At 33.6% G+C, this 16,677-nt stretch overlaps 2 protein-coding genes and 1 pseudogene across 7 annotated transcripts; all 3 read right to left on the bottom strand.

Moving 5' to 3' along the window:
- Window positions 1-1,682: 1,682 nt before the first annotated feature.
- On the bottom strand, window positions 1,683-4,810 carry LOC114397449 (annotated as a pseudogene).
- A 2,192-nt stretch (window positions 4,811-7,002) lies between these two features.
- Window positions 7,003-10,694, bottom strand: LOC114395252 (actin-11). Its single transcript, XM_028356978.1, has 5 exons — window positions 10,541-10,694; window positions 8,961-9,030; window positions 8,428-8,821; window positions 7,495-8,108; window positions 7,003-7,385 (listed from the first exon to the last, which is right to left on the bottom strand). The coding sequence occupies exons 2-5, from the start codon at window positions 9,018-9,020 to the stop codon at window positions 7,320-7,322; spliced, it is 1,134 nt and encodes a 377-aa protein (XP_028212779.1). The 5' UTR covers window positions 9,021-9,030; window positions 10,541-10,694; the 3' UTR covers window positions 7,003-7,319.
- A 1,257-nt stretch (window positions 10,695-11,951) lies between these two features.
- On the bottom strand, window positions 11,952-16,025 carry LOC114395277. Of its 6 annotated transcripts, XR_003662982.1 has the most exons (5): window positions 14,915-16,015; window positions 14,319-14,370; window positions 14,066-14,213; window positions 13,146-13,243; window positions 11,952-12,334 (listed from the first exon to the last, which is right to left on the bottom strand). XR_003662982.1 is itself a non-coding variant. In XM_028357012.1 (4 exons), exons 2-4 carry the CDS (start codon window positions 14,950-14,952, stop codon window positions 13,184-13,186), a joined length of 246 nt encoding a protein of 81 aa, XP_028212813.1. In that variant the 5' UTR covers window positions 14,953-14,997; window positions 15,090-15,998; the 3' UTR covers window positions 12,873-13,183. The 6 variants fall into 6 exon arrangements, 1 of the variants encoding a protein (XP_028212813.1); XR_003662978.1 differs by having other exon boundaries at window positions 14,066-14,370; window positions 14,915-16,025; XR_003662979.1 differs by lacking the exon at window positions 14,319-14,370 and having other exon boundaries at window positions 12,032-12,334; window positions 14,066-14,261; window positions 14,915-16,005.
- Window positions 16,026-16,677: the final 652 nt, after the last annotated feature.

Raw genomic sequence — 16,677 nt, 5'->3', positions numbered from 1 at the left:
TTATTTTACGTAACAGTTTCTAAAAGCAAAATAAGAAGAAGGAAAATGATCACACCTTACCAGGGACGAAGCCGAATTTACAATTATTTAAAATCTAACTTCTAATAGCAAGGCTCTGTATGCCGCCCCCCTCATGATATCAAGCTATTATAACTAATTCTAGAAAGACATATCCTTAAGTCATTTTTTCATTTTAAACTTTATATGGATCTCTTGAAACTTTACTAAAATCCTAACATCTTCTTTCTCACCTTAACCCCTTTTTAATCTATGATTGCACCAAACTTGTACATGAGAGGGTTAGATGGGTCAATATCTAGTCATGATAATGAGTAAATTTGAAAATAATACCCCAGATCCATACCCATGTAATTTGTTGGATACTTATATATGTACTCATATTTATACTCATTATATGCACTTTATTAAGTATAACATCGATAAATCAATACAAAATATTAATTAAAATTAATATAATTGAATTAAAAATCATTCTTAAATCATTCAAACACAATCATACAAGAAACATTAAAAACATAGTCATTGTTAAATTTAATGTTCTAGAGTAATTCTTAAAGTTGACTAATTTAGCAACATGCTACTTCAAGGACAAGTATATAATAAAAAATATAAAATCATATATGAATTATCTAAACCATATTTTGTTTTATAAATGAGATGTACTCAACCGCGCAGCAAAATGAGTTGGCTAGCCTGTAGGCATGGAACAAGTCTAGGATCAATCAGAAGTATGTTGAGTGCTCAAGTCAGCCATTGCAGCAATTTAAGCAACATATCCAATGAGAGGTTATCAGACTTAATTTAGTTTAAGATGGTTACTTGATAATTAGTAGATTGGTGAAATATTTTGTAGAAGAGTTCAAAAGGAAGAAAAGCAGACATCAGTGCGAACCCAAAGGGATTGAGGAGGAGGTTGGGAAGTGCACCCGAGAGGGCAAAAAGGACACATTTACTTCGATCTGCTCTTCATTCACTCGTGCTAAGTTTGAAGAAATCAATATTCATGAATGTATGAAGACAGTAGATAGGGTGTCTTGTTGATGCTAAGATCGACACAAGAGTAATATAGATGGTGTTGTCCTTATTGATGGTTGAAGAGGACCACAGAAGAGCTCTTAATGATGTTGCTTTCTCACACAAGCATCTTCACGAGAACCATAGAAGAGCTAATTAAGAACCACCAACAAGAACAACATCATGTACCTTGCTTCTCTTGTCTATCTTAGCATCAGCGAGACACCTGGTCACTGTTTTCATACATTCCTTAGAGAGCTCCATATTGATTTTCTCAATCTTAGCACAAAGGAATGCCCTGAAATAAAGCATCTATCTCAACGTTGCATGTAACAACTAGGGTGCTCATGGTTTGGATATTATAACTATAATTAGTTATTGTTTTTAAAATATGGGTATATAACCGATTATGGATGAGTAAAAATAAGTTATTTAAAATAATCATAACTATATAACTGGTTATACTTTTATAATTACTTTTATATAACTTGTTATAGTTATTTCTTTAAAACTAGTTTTTTTGAGCAGCCCAAGTAACAACATATGATCAGAGTGTCCTATTCACCCTCTAACATGCACTTCTCAACCTTCCTAGAACTTTTCGGTTATCACTGATGTCTGCTTCATTCTTCCTCTTGAACTCCTCTTCAAAATATTTCGCCATTGCCAAGGTCAAAGATGAAAATGTTTTGTTTTCCAACACAATCAGTTATATCGCCAAGGCTATATACAAATACAAAAGCTGCGGTAGGCTCATTGACTATCTGCATAACATTGAGGCCAGCAGTGGCATCAGCAACATTGGCACCGTCTTTTCTCTGAGAGTCATTCAAATAAGCAGGCACAATAGCAACAACATTTTTTTCACAAGGTTTTCTATATATGCTTCTGCACTACCACGCAAAGATACTTTTTAGGAGTAAAGGTGCTTCTTTTGACCTTTGCACTTAACCATGGTCATGAGTTTGTCCTTAATAGTAGTAATGATCTTCAATGACCATATTACGTGAATTACATGAAATGAATAAAACGGTTAACCACCTATATTATACGACATAGTTATAAGATTGATTTGTTGGTAAAAGGAGTAGGAAGGGAGAGAAGGGTCGTGGTTTTGATTCCCTGGCTAACAACTAACTAACATTTACCGACGGAAAAGAAAAACCTATATTATACAGTGATCGGATCGATGTGTATTACGTGAAATGAATAAAACGGTGTAAGGTTACCGGTGTCGATTTGGCAGGGTCAAAATTAGGTGAATGAAGATTGCTCCTTTGGTGATAAGGACAGTAGGTTGCTAGCACTCCTCTAAGCACCAATGCTTAAATAAAAAATCAGTGTTCAACAAAGTAAGGCTTTAATGGTTCCATCAAATAGATTAATGAGGATCAGAATCTGGAATCAATAATATCTGGATCAAAATCTGAAAACATAATCTGAAGTTAATTGCTATAATTTGACATGTAATATCTGGACACATTGAATACAATTATTGTAATTAGTCATATCTGTAAATTAATTTCAGAATCTGATTCTCATTATAGACACAAGTGCTTATTAAGATAATAGCCATGTAAAGAAGTCTGATGAAAATACCCTTAATGTGCTGAATTTCATACAACCATTTTAATATTAATAAAAAAGTATGTTTTTCTTGCTGAAATTGCCGGGTATAGTAGGTAGGCTAAATATTTAAAATTGTTGATTGCTCCATCTATTTCAATTTGAAAACTATCCTGCAGAATGAATCTCAACAATTTCTTTCTAGTAATTTATAGTTCTATATTCTTCATTTCATAATTATTTCAATCTCACATGTCTTTCTTTTTCATCACTCATCAGCTAGCAGTCTATACCTCTATTATTAGGAGTTTGGCATTTTATGTCACATTTTTAATTCCCTGCTTTATAGTTCTGTTGTTAGTTTAAAGAAGGATTTGTCATCGTAAGTGTATCTGACATACATCTTTAAGACCTTGTACCAAAAGAAAAGATACATGCCAAATTCAAGGATACTGTTTTGTGTAGAATACCCCAAAAAATTGAGTAAATTGTAAAAGTATGTCTTCCACAAAATGAAAAATTATCTAGATGTAATTGCTAGAAGAATCTTAAGAGTAAGGAAGGAAGTAAGATCAAGCTTATAAATATACCGCACCTCTCTACATATGAAACAAGTGCCTTGTGAGCCATATAGTGATTTCTAAGTATTATAATTTATTCCCATTGGTCTATGTTGCCCTGAAAATTGAGTAAATTGTAAAACTAAGTCATCTACCAGATGAAGAATTATATAGATGTAATTGCTAGATCAATCTAAAAATGTTAAAAGTAAACAACACCAAATTTGGAACATTCTCAATGCCTTCATTCAACAAAGCAGCCTGCACAGCTGCACCGTAAGCAACAGCCTCATCAGGATTGGGAATCCTAGAAGAGCCACCAAACAAGGACAACATCATCTACACTGCTCTTGTCCATCTTTGCATACACTCTTCAAACTTTGCACGAGTGATTGAAGAGCAGAAGTCAATGCCCTTAAATAAAACAACCAACTCAATGTTGGTAATAACATCATAGGATAGTGTTATTTTTGCCCTCTCACACGCAGTTCTCAACCTCCTTAGGGCTCTAGGGTTCTCACTAATGTCCACTTTGTTCTTCTTTTTAAATTCCTCTACAAAATAGCTCACCATTCTGTTTTCAAAGTCCTCTCCACCTTAAGTGAGTGTTTCCAGCAGTAGCCTTAACTTAGAATACCTTATCCTTGATCGTGAGAAGTACCACCACCAAGGTCAAAGATGAAAATGTTTTGCTCTCCAACGAAATTAGTCCTCTTGTCAAGGTCATATGCAATAGCAGCAGCAGTAGCTTTTCGCTGAGAATCATTGAAATAAGCAGGCACTGTTACAACAGCATTCTTTACAGGTGTTTCCAAATATGCCTCTGCAATCTCCCACATCTTTGTGAAGACCTGTTAGGAGCAGAGGGGAGGGAGAAAACTACACTACTTGGTTTTGAGGACCAAGGCCTCCTATGAAAGCTAGGTATCGAAGATTCTTTTCTGTCTTATTCATTGATTCATAGAGCTTTTATACACAATTGCATGTCTACAACTGAATGATAACTGCTTCTAGTTGGCCTGAACATTGTTGTAACTATCCCTATGGCAGGTTTTCATGGCAGAGCATCATCTTCTTCCTAACAAGACCATAGATGATACTTCCTCAGCACAAAGGTGCTTCTCCTGCCCTTTGTACTTGACAACAATCATTGGTTTGTCATTAATACTGGCAACAACTTTGAATGGCCACAGCATTTTCTCTTTTTGAATAACAGGATCACTATATTTTCTACCAATTAACCTCTTTGCATCTGCAAAAGTAATAAGAAGTCTCATTGTAAAACTCTATAGGGAAATATAAAGGAAAGTAGTAATATTTGTGAATACTTGAGAAAAGAAAATATACTAATGCAAAAGTTATAAGAAGTCTCATTGTAAAAATCTATAGGGAAATGTAAAGGAAAGTAGTAATATTTTTGAATGCTTGAGAGTAGAAAACATACCAAATACAGTGCTTTCTGGGTTGGAGACAGCCTGATTCTTTGCGGCACCACCAATCAACCTCTGATTGTCTGTGAAAGCAACAAAAGAAGGTGTGGTTTTGTTGCCTTGTTGGTTGTGGATTATTTCAACTCTACCATGTTGCTCTTACCACACTGCAACGCACGAATATGTTGTACCAAGATCGATTCCTACAGCAAATTTCATCTTCTTTGGCCATTCTCGGGTCAGGTGAATGAAGAGTGAATTTCAAAAGATTCAAAATTCAGGCTTTGAAAGACTTAAATTTTTTTTATAAATGTGGCAGGTTAATTTCTCTGTGTGAAATTTGATAATTATATGAAATACTTAAAACTTATACATTTTTGCATCTCTTGATTCTATAAGATGAATGTATATCTGCCAATCCATTGGAAATCACCACTTAATTAATCCAAGGTCACTTCTTGCACAGTGCATCTGCATGGACATTGGAAAACTAAAAGACTGAAAGCCTTCAAGTGATAGGGTGATAACTAAACGGTTACTTTCATTAATTTTCCTCCCAGGTTGGGTGATACTACCTGATAAGACAATCTTTGATTACATCCTTTTGGAAAATTTATCAAATTATGATCATCAATCGTATTTCTGTAACTTTACTGTAAAATGCAAATGACATAAATACATAATTAATTGCTTATGAAAAATAAGAGGATTAATTTATGAATAGCAGGTCAATTTATGAATTTTATGCCTTGTGGTAAAAGAAGAAAAGTTACAGTAAATTATATTTTCCCCTATGGCTATGTTCAAATATTTTTTTTTTCTTTTTATTTTAAAATATACATTCTCATCATTTTAGAAATGAACAGAGCATGGACATGTGCCATACAAAGTAATTTTTTATATGTATAAAGAAATATCTTGACAATTTTATTTATTACTTATATTGCTGAAAAATCTAAAATTAATTAAAAAATTTCCAATAAGAAACATAATTTACTATACCCTCTTTTGATTCAACTATAAGCTAAAAGTCTCTCATGAGAGAAATTCTTGTATAAAATTGCAGAACACAATTTTATTTATTACTTATATTGCTGAAAAATCTAAAATTAATTAAAAAAATTTCCAATAAGAAACATAATTTACTATACCCTCTTTTGATTAAACTATAAGCTAAAAGTCTCTCAAGAGAGAAATTCTTGTATAAAATTGCAGAACAAAATATAAGCAAATCATAATTAAATTTACTTATTTAATAATATCACCGACCATTGTACTATTTTTTTTCGACAAATATTAGTTTATTAAAATATTAATTTTACTAGTAGAGAGATTGAATCTGAGATTTTTCTTCTCTTTTCTTTCTTAACCATCCAATCCAACTTATATTTAATATTCTAGTGTCATCTAATTGATTTCACTTGCTTTTTCTCACATGAAGTGCAATTATATGCAGTAGTTGCACTGACATTTGAGTAGTACTGACATTTCAGTTTGTTAGATAGTCAATCAATTTTCACATGCAACTTTTGCCATTCATATACAGCTTGTTCCGTTCTGATTTTCAGTTTATTATATAGAACTAGTATTGGCAAGTTATATTATTTATTTCCCCTTCATTAGGGATGAATTGCCTTTCTCGTTGGTGCTTGGTATATATCCATCCCTCCATTTCTTACGTTAGGTAATTTAGTATTCTTGTTTAGAATGTTGATGCTATATTATCTCAAATTTCTTTTAAACTAGGCTCGGCCGTGTTTTGCTAGGTACTAAAATTATTTATTTTGATGTGTTTGTGGGTTTCAATTCTCCTATATTAATCCTTTTATTTTGTCAAAACAATCTATGCCCAGTAACTTTTCTCTCAAGTGTGCATCCAATACGATAATCATGTTGAATTGATGCTTGATTCATTCATGTGCAAATGATACTTAGAGAACACGATGATGCTATTTTTACTGAAAACTATGATTTTTTAATTTAACATTTTATCAAAGCCTGAATCTTTTAATACAGGATCAGATTTATACGATTTTAATTAGTGTTTCTCCATGATAAAATTACACTGATAAAAAACTAGACCGCACGAAGGATTTAGATGGAATTCAGAATCATAAAGTTTAAGTGCGAATAATAGTACTCCGTTGATTGTATGATTTGTAACACAATGGTGGCAATACCTTTATTCATAATATCAATTATAAGAACATAAATAATACTCTCACAACACGAGGCAGAAAAGAGTATTTTAATTTTCTTCTAGTGCACAGTAGTGACTAGAAGATATTAGGGGTTCGGTGAATTAACTTGTTATTTAATTTGAAAAGAACTAAACTTGTAGTTCAACGGATGAAGGATTATAATTATGCATAACATAGGTACAAGCGTAGTGTATTTGAAAAGAATTAAACTTGTAGTTCAACGGATGAAGGATTATAATTATGCATAACAAGGGTACAAGCGTAGTTTGATAATCCAGCTAACTCATACTCAGAATGAACCAGTCAAAAACTTATCAATGTATATGAAAAGAACTGGACCATTTAAAAAAAAAAAAAAAACCAACTCTCCTCACTTTCTGCAAATAAATGATCACTCCAACAAGAGAATAACATGAAAAGGATAACAAAAGCTAGAATGAAAGGGTTACAATCTGCAATGCATTGCTTCCAGACAAATCATGATGATAGTAGTCTTTCGCTTCAATAACCCTATCTCTCAAACAGTTTTAGAAGCACTTTCTGTGCACAATTGATGGACCAGACTCGTCATATTCTGCCTTTGCAATCCACATCTGCACTCAAAACAAAAGTTTGTGTCATTATTATCATAGAAGAATGTACTATCTCACAACAACATAACATTCCAAGAAGCAGGAAAAAGAATAAAGGAAGAGAACAAACCTGCTGGAAGGTGCTAAGAGATGCCAAGATAGAACCACCGATCCAGACACTGTATTTTCTCTCAGGTGGTGCTACAACCTTGATCTTCATGCTGCTGGGTGCCAATGCCGAAATTTCCTTGCTCATTCTGTCAGCAATACCAGGGAACATGGTTGTTCCTCCTGAAAGAACAATGTTACCATAGAGGTCCTTCCTGATATCAACATCGCACTTCATTATGGAGTTGTATGTTGTCTCGTGAATGCCTGAAGCTTCCATTCCAATCATGGATGGTTGGAACAGAACCTCTGGACATCTGAAACGCTCATCGCCAATGGTGATGACCTGCCCATCAGGCAACTCATAGCTCTTCTCCACAGACGAGCTGGTCCTGGCTGTCTCCAGTTCTTGCTCGTAGTCAAGGGCAATGTAAGAAAGCTTTTCTTTCACATCCCTTACAATTTCCCGCTCGGCTGAGGTGGTGAAGGAATAACCACGTTCAGTCAAGATTTTCATCAAGAAATCTGTGAGGTCACGACCAGCCAGATCAAGACGAAGGATGGCATGTGGGAGGGCATAACCCTCATAGATAGGGACAGTGTGGCTGACACCATCACCAGAATCCAACACAATACCTGCAACGAGAAGGCAAATAAATAAAGTTTTAAAAGTCGATCACATGATATAAGGAATCTTTACAGCAGTTTTCTACAATCATAATTCCCAGTTCACAGAATTTGTTTTTTCTCCATTTAGTAATATGTCAAGTGAAATCATTCACAATGAAATGAATCATTTTCAGTTTATTTTAAAATATCCAAAAATGCAATGTTGAACATACAGACTCTATAGATTCTCATGGATGTTGACATATGCTTATCTCAATTTCAAAGTTCCCAGATAAGTTCATACTATACAACCTCAAGTTAATCAAACAAATAAAAAATGGCTTACCAGTTGTACGACCACTTGCATAAAGTGAAAGAACAGCCTGGATGGCTACATACATAGCAGGGGTGTTAAAGGTCTCAAACATGATTTGGGTCATCTTCTCACGATTAGCCTTAGGGTTAAGAGGGGCCTCAGTTAAGAGAACTGGATGCTCTTCTGGGGCAACACGAAGCTCATTATAGAAGGTATGATGCCAAATCTTTTCCATATCATCCCAATTGCTCACAATTCCGTGTTCAATGGGGTACTTGAGAGTCAAAATACCCCTCTTAGACTGTGCCTCATCACCAACATATGCATCTTTTTGGCCCATGCCAACCATCACACCAGTGTGACGAGGACGACCTACAATGCTGGGAAACACAGCACGTGGGGCATCATCTCCAGCAAAACCAGCCTACAAATATTTGTTGCAATTAATTTTTCAAATTCACAAAAGTAACATTAATGTAAAATGATATTCCCATAAAACCAACAAGAGTATGACAGTAAGTTTATTCAACAAATAATACAAAAACAAAAGATCCATCATGTACCTTAACCATTCCTGTTCCATTGTCACAAACAAGAGGTTGAATATCCTCAGCGTCTGCCATCTTCTACTATCTGCAGGATAAATGATGAATATTCAGTAGAAGTGCATTCTGTAAACACAGCCAATAAAACATTGGAAGGGAAATTTTGAACAAGACAATCCCTACACAAATCAAATTTCTCTCCACTTCCATAGCATACTATGAAAAAGTGACAAAGAAAAATACCAAAACAAAGAACTCTTTGACAGGATCACATAATTTAATCATATACTTAACCAAATCCATTTCAACTATCCTCAATCCTTATGGTTTATAAACAAAAATGATGTCCTAGGACAGACGCAAACAGTAAGCTAACCAATTACAATCACACATAACAAAAAGGGGAAACATATATTATTTATTATTAAATCTTATACATTCCACTGTTCTTCATTTTGTTTTAATTTTTCTATTCCTCTGAGCAGATTAGTCCCACAGCAAGTCATTTCAAAATAGCATCCATCAAGTAGACCTAAAGATAACGGGATGGGTATATCATGGACAAAGCATCATGTAACAAAACTATTATTAGTGCAGAGATATATCGTAACATAGCAATACACAATAAACAAGTCGGGAAAATGACTACCAGACAGATATTTAACCTGGAATAGAAACTTGTATCCTGAATTAAATGATACACATAAATGTGTTCCAACATAGTAAAACCCAAACAAAAGTACATACTGTACACATACCCACTCCTACATCCTACATTCCTCAGACAAGAGCAAAGATGTTGACAACAGAATAAGTTGATTAGACATGCACCATGAGCCATAATAGTTGGTTGTTAGAAGGATAGGGAACACTCAAACCGTTGAAAATTTCCAAAGGGTCCACAAGCAAAGCATTATTACATTTCCTTTTCGGTATCTCTTCTTTCAGTTTTAAGAGAGAGGGAGGTTCAGCACACTTTACCAACATTTTAAACATCTTTAATTAATTGCATCACGGCAAAAAAGTAAACTAATACAAATCATTGTGTTGTCTCAACCTCAAACAACAATTCAGATTCGTTACCAACTCATCCTCAAATACCACACTTTTGACAGAACCATCCTCAACAACGACAGATCCATCCCCATCTACCACAAATCTCAAAAATACAAACACAACGACGCATGATGTTACCATTTAAACCAATCAAAATCGTTCTTTTCTTCAAAATAAAACAAGAAAACGCATCCTCCCATAAATAACAAGCAGATCGATCAATTATAAACAACATAGATTAAAAAGATTGAACAAAACCTAAAGAAACATCAAACAAACCAAAAATCTAAAAATAATCCAACCCACATCCACTTAAAAAAGCTAGCAAAAAGAAAAAAAAAAATTCTCACACCCAGTGAAATAAATCGAAATCCAACAACGACCCAATTGAAATCCAGCTACCCAACAATAAAATAACGAAAACAAAGAACACTCCCATTCGAATTGAAGAAAAAACCAAAATTGAATGGTGAAAATTGAAAACGGAAACGGAAGAAACAGATCCAAGAGAAAGAGAAACGGATCGAGGGAGAGAAACGGACCTTGGGAAGGGAAATGGCGAGGGTGATGGAAGGCAGAGAGCGAGAGAAAAATGCAGAGGTAGTGATGAGAGAGAGAGAGGGGGGGATCAAGTGGAAATGGAAATTGGAATTCAATATAAGAACCACGAGATGCAATGTGTACCGTTGATTTCTGGTTTTAAATCAAACAGCGATTTCCACGGTGCTTGGTTTTTGCCCTCCACTCCTATTATTATTATTATATATTTAATATTTAGTATTTAATTTCTCTCTTTTTCACTTTTTTTTCCCTCTTTTTCCTTACACCCATTCATTCCGGTCCTCTCTTTTTATCATTGGCTAATACTAGTATGTGTTTCACCGGAAAAAATGTTAATTTCTAGTATGCCATTTTTTCTTAATTTTATTTAGGTAAGAGATTAATTGTAACTAGTATTAACTATTTATGTTGGTCATCTTTACAATGTATTACTAACAAATTTTGAGATATTCAAACTATTCTTTGTTGCCGAGTATTTTTTATATGCTAAATTTAAAGCTAATATTAACAATAAAGCTCCTTTTATGGGAATGTCTACTTAATTATCTCTTGAACTGATAACTAGTAAGTACCACGAATACCTTGCATTCAGTTATTTTTCATTACATTTTAAAGTTTGGTTGTAATAATTATTATTTGAGAGATAATTTTTGCAACATATTAACACTTAAATAGGGAAAAAATATGTATATTATATTGATCAAGAATTAAAATTAAAATTATAAAAACAACAACAAAGATTGTAATAGAAGTAGCATTTATTTTAACAATCTCTTTACAAGTTCAAATCGTGTCAACTGATAATGTAATTGTAGTCGTGTACTACTTCAATTAAACTCGAGGTTTTTTCCTGGGCAAGAACCAAGAAGTGTTGCTTCTTGTAACAATTGGACAAATGTACCGGTTCTTTGAGAGTGTGATAGAATAATTTCTTTCTGTGAAAAAAATTGTGTATTAACATCAATAATTAAAGTTCTTTTCAGTAAAAAAAGAAAATGACAAAAATATTGAAATAAAAAATTTAAAAACAGTTGTTGCTTTTATTTACTGAATGATCATTGCTTTCACTAAAGGCATTTTTTAGCATTAAGTAAAAACTAATTATTCTTTTCTTACAAAAAATGTATAATTTCTAATTGTTAATAATTTAAATATTTATATTCCGATCAAATATTCAAATATCCCTTCACGTTGGTTATTGAAGTAAAGTTACTTGGGTTCACCATTAAGTATTTATTCTTGTTTTTCAATCAGTATCGTACATTTATTCCTTCATACAAAATTAATTACGGTTAAAGTCAAATTTGCAAGGAATAAGATTGGACAAAAATTAACAGCATAACTTTCGGATGCCATCCACGAAATACTCCTAGTGGTTTGAGGAAGAAAAAATAGCGCAGGTAAAACAGAATTTATACATATTTAACCAATTGTGTTACTCTGAAAAGGAGTGGAATTTGCTCGAGTCAATAGGTGAGTAACAGCCTATTCTTTCTCTCCAACGTGTAAAAAGTATTGGACAACAAAAAGATAAAACACCTCTTTCCTCTAATTATGGAGTGGCAACAATGAAAACATCTATGGATACCATCTCATTAGGATATGCAACCTTTTCTAAGATTAACTTTCAATTCAGTATCCACTTTACAATAAAATAAGCCCTAATGCTACTTGGGGCCCGATTATACAACTAGCCAACCACAAATAGTTGTCCAGCACTAAGAACATCTTCGATCCTAACTGAATATGCTCTGTCAAGTCCTTGTAATGCAAGGCTGCCAGCAAATATTTGAAAGGGAAGCAGAAAGAAAGCTCTTAATAAAAAAACACTAATTGCCAACAAAGCATTGTGTTTATAATAATACAAGATAGAATAAAAGGAAAGGGGGGGAAATGGATAATGAACAGTATTAGTAGTTGAGGTCGTCTGTGGCACGAAGATGAACTCAGTAGACCAGTTAATTGTTCAGGCTTTAACTATGTGTAGATAAAAGTTAGGCATATACTGTAATCAAAAGTGTTGGAAATTTTAATTACAGGCTATAAAAAAATTGCATTAATTATTTTGGTACCAACAGTGTTTATAATATGTTTATTTTAATTCACATGTATTTGCTCTGAAAATATATAATCAGAGTAGTCAAATACTCAAATCATCATTTTTAAAGTTATGCAGGACATCATAAGATATTACAAGACTTGCACCGTAAATACAATCTGATCGAGCTGTTCTAAAAGCTTTATCTATTTTGTTTTTATACATTGAATTAGGACTTGTTTTGTGCAGTAGATAAGCAAAGATAGAATACTATATGATTATAGAATAAAGTTGATAAACTCTCAAGGTTCGTTTTGCACATATTAGTTTTCCAAAAAATTTGGTCAACATTAGTCTCTCAAAAATTTAAAACATCACTACTAGTCTTCCAAAAATTTTGCAACTGTATATCCACCAAAAAATTAAAACACCACCGTAAAAACAAAAATTCCAAAAAATAAAATTAATATTCTCATATAAAATTAATCCTTTGTAGTTTATATCAGACTTAATTGTAGTGATAGTTAACTTTAAGCAAACTTGGTCACCTTCACGATAATGAAAAGGAATTCAGCAGGGGAGATGATCATTCTTTTTCATCATGTTTCTGCTTGGTGCTATCAACTCCATCAACAGGAGGCAATGTCTACATAGGAAAAAAAAATGAGTAAACAACATTACAGTAAAAAGATCTTGATCCTGTAAAATGCATCCTAGGCACTTTAGATAGTATAGTGTAAGACTGTAAGTGATAACAGATGATATTATGATAAGAAAATCAAAGGGAGTTAATGGCTACATATCCATGGCTTTTTATCAAGAGTTTGTATTTTATAAAATTATAGACTTTATTATTTCATAAATGGTTTTGCACTTCGCTATCTACTATGATTCAATCTAAGGAAAATTTAAATTCATAGTGAAAATAGAGGACATGATAAAGATTTTGAATATGTTTTTTTTTATCGGTCAAATGATTTTTGAATATATGTGTTTGTGTGTGTGAATGTACTACTGCAACTACAATATCTTCATTGCATTGTTCGCAAAGAGTGGATTGAATTTAGAGCAGCATGAACTAATGCGTGAGATAAATTGTCAAGATAGTCAAACGGATCTAACATTTATAGGAAATCATAGAAGTTGGACTTAAGTTACTGACCGCACAGTATGCTGCAATGATCAGTGCAATGTCAAGTAAAGGGATTGGCTTTATCTATATCTAAAAAATAGTTAGCAACGATCTCAACTGTGCACTTTGTTAGACAAATTGAAAAGAAAAGATATTTAAAATAGCTCAGGTTTCAATCAAGCACATTAGCTCCCTATGTGCTGTAACAAATATGGAGCATTCAAAAGTCCAACTTCCACAAATAAAACACACATACCTTGCACATATTGCCATATTTATAACTCAAAACACTGAATAAAAGAATGTAACATGAAGAAGTTAGAGAGAAAAACTTACAAGATTAGGCTTATAGATATTGTGAACAACAGAGGCACCAGCAAGAAGAGAGAAGACAACAACCACGCAGGACCAAGCCAGTGAAGGAGTCCCTGTTGGCTGCTTTCCACCTCCAAATTTTCTATTCATCCTCACAAAATATTTCTGACTGTGTGTCACCAAAATGATTTAAATCAAAGCATGGGCCAAGCAATACCTTCAAATATTCAGAGACACGAAATGTGCAGATAAATTGGCAAATGAAAAGACTAACCTTCAGGCAATTTTAAAAATATCCGCACAAAACCAAACAGTCAGAAAGTTGCCTAAGCCCTCAAGATACAAAATAACCAATTAATTCCACACTATTCCAAGCTTACTGAATAAACCCCAAAAAAGCAAGTAGAGGATAACAACAGGTAGAAGAGAGCAAGGATGGCCAAGAACAAGTGGGCTAGGAATCAGCACAACAGAAGCATGTTTGTTGTGGTTCAGACATTATAACAAACAAGTTGTACACACGGTTTTGAAGGTAGAATTGTAGAATTCTAGAAACCAACTTGGAAATTTCATCAAACAGATGGTGCACAACACAATAATCTAAATATGTCAGTTAGGAAGTAGTATATGTTTAGGTGGCTGTCAATTATATTTCCCATGACAATGAGAAAGAGTTTTACACCCGGTAACCAATAACAAATTGTTACAGTTATCATTTCTAAAGTAGTTATGATACGAGAAGAAACCTATCATATATGAAAATTTGTGAATAGATGATAATTTAGACTGTGTCACTGCATTCTAAATAAATTTGATAAGGAAATTAATACCGAATTTCGCAAGGTAAGAACAAGAGGGAACTGTACTTACCGTTTCCTGCAAATGCAAGATATTTCAATGCAATTCATGTCCCACGTCTCCTCTATGCTCTATCTTATCACCATTTCACCACACTATTTGAAATAATTGGGAAATTAAGTTCGTAAATAAATTTAAAAACACTAAAATCGAAATTGTAGAGAAGGGGAAAAAAATGTAATTTTGCCTTTTTTATACGGTTAGATTTATCTCAGGTACACAGTAATTTGGTAGGCATGTTGTACCAAATGTTTTTCTTCTTTCTCTCTCGCTCCTCGGCTCCTCAAATTTCGACTGGTAACCACCATGACTTCCGACGACGGTGACTCTCTTGTTGTATCCCCCCCCCCCCCCCCCTTCCACCCTTTCTTCTCCTATCCTCTTCCTTCTTCTCTTTCTTTGACTATCTCCACCCAAACCAACAATCTCCGTGCCAAAAAATAAAGAAGAAAAAATGGATGGCGATCTACGATAAAAATCAGAGACAAGCAAAGCAAAAATTGACAAAGTAACGAAAAAACAAACAATCCAAAAAGTCCAGAAATAGTGAAACAGAGTGAGTCTCGGGGACTAAAAGCTTAAGAATCAGTTAAACAAAAAAAAAACACCAAAAACTGCGAAAAACATCGCGTTACATGGCTATCCAGATCTGCTAATCACGCCACCGACGATCAAATCTGCGGTGCCTTTGCTGACAATGTGCGGAAGTGTTGAGGGAGGAGCAAGCGGTGTGTCTACACGTTCGTCCTTGAACTTGATTTCGATCTAGACTGACAGTGAGGGAGGCTGGTATCGTAGAACTAGCCGTTGTCAACGAAGGAGGAGAAATAAAATGTTGCAGAACAAAGGCTTGAGGGAGGAGCAGAGAAGAGGAAGGGAATGGAAAAAAAAAAACGGAGAGAAAAATTTAAGTGGCGGTGCCGCCATCGAAAATCGTCTCCGGTTGCGGGTCCGCTGCCGAATATATCTCCGGCGGAGGCGCACGGTGGACAAGCATCGCCGGCAAGAAAGGAGCAAGGATTTGGTGTTTAAAGTCCATGATAAGAAAATAGACTATTGATTAATCTAAGGGATATTTTTAATGGTAGAAAATAAATCAGTCCACGTTAAACACAGTCAATTTTAAAACTTTTTTTTTTTAATAAAGTATGTACTTTTAAGAGTTTACACTGTAAACCTTCACTTTTTTCTTCGCATAAAGGAAAAGAGGATATCATTGCCTTTAATCTTTACAAGATGCAAGGAAGAACCTTATCAAATTTGGAGTAATTCCAAGAGCAATTGGGGCTTGGGCAGCAAATTCCTCACAACCTAAAACTTCAGCCAAAATCATAATAATATAAAAATATATAAATTATAAAATTAATATTAGTACAAGTACATGTTATCCTACTAATTTTTTCTTTAGAAGGTGTTTGGTAGAAAATTTTTAGTTTTTCAAGAATTTAAGTTGAGTATTTTAAAAATCATTTACAAGAATCTAACATTTTTAGAAATTGTTTTTAAATTAGGTATTTTTCACTAAAACTTTTCCATATGATAGGGTTAGAATCTAAGATTCTCATGACGTAATTTTTTTTTTTATAGTTATGTTTTCTATTCTTATACAATATTTGCAGGAAACATAATTCTTAGAAATGAAAAATTATTTTTTTACTTATAAAATGACAACCATCATCATCCGTGTTAAATTAATCCACTTTTTTTTAAGAGCAGTTAAATTAGTCTACTTAAATCTTATAAACAATACAGTATGTGTTATTTACGTCCATTCA

Source organism: Glycine soja, chromosome 18, assembly GCF_004193775.1.
Source record: "Glycine soja cultivar W05 chromosome 18, ASM419377v2, whole genome shotgun sequence".
In the NCBI taxonomy this organism is placed as follows: domain Eukaryota; kingdom Viridiplantae; phylum Streptophyta; class Magnoliopsida; order Fabales; family Fabaceae; genus Glycine; species Glycine soja.
The sequence above is the reverse complement of the archived record's forward strand: the minus strand, read 5'-3'. Positions and strand labels throughout refer to the sequence as shown.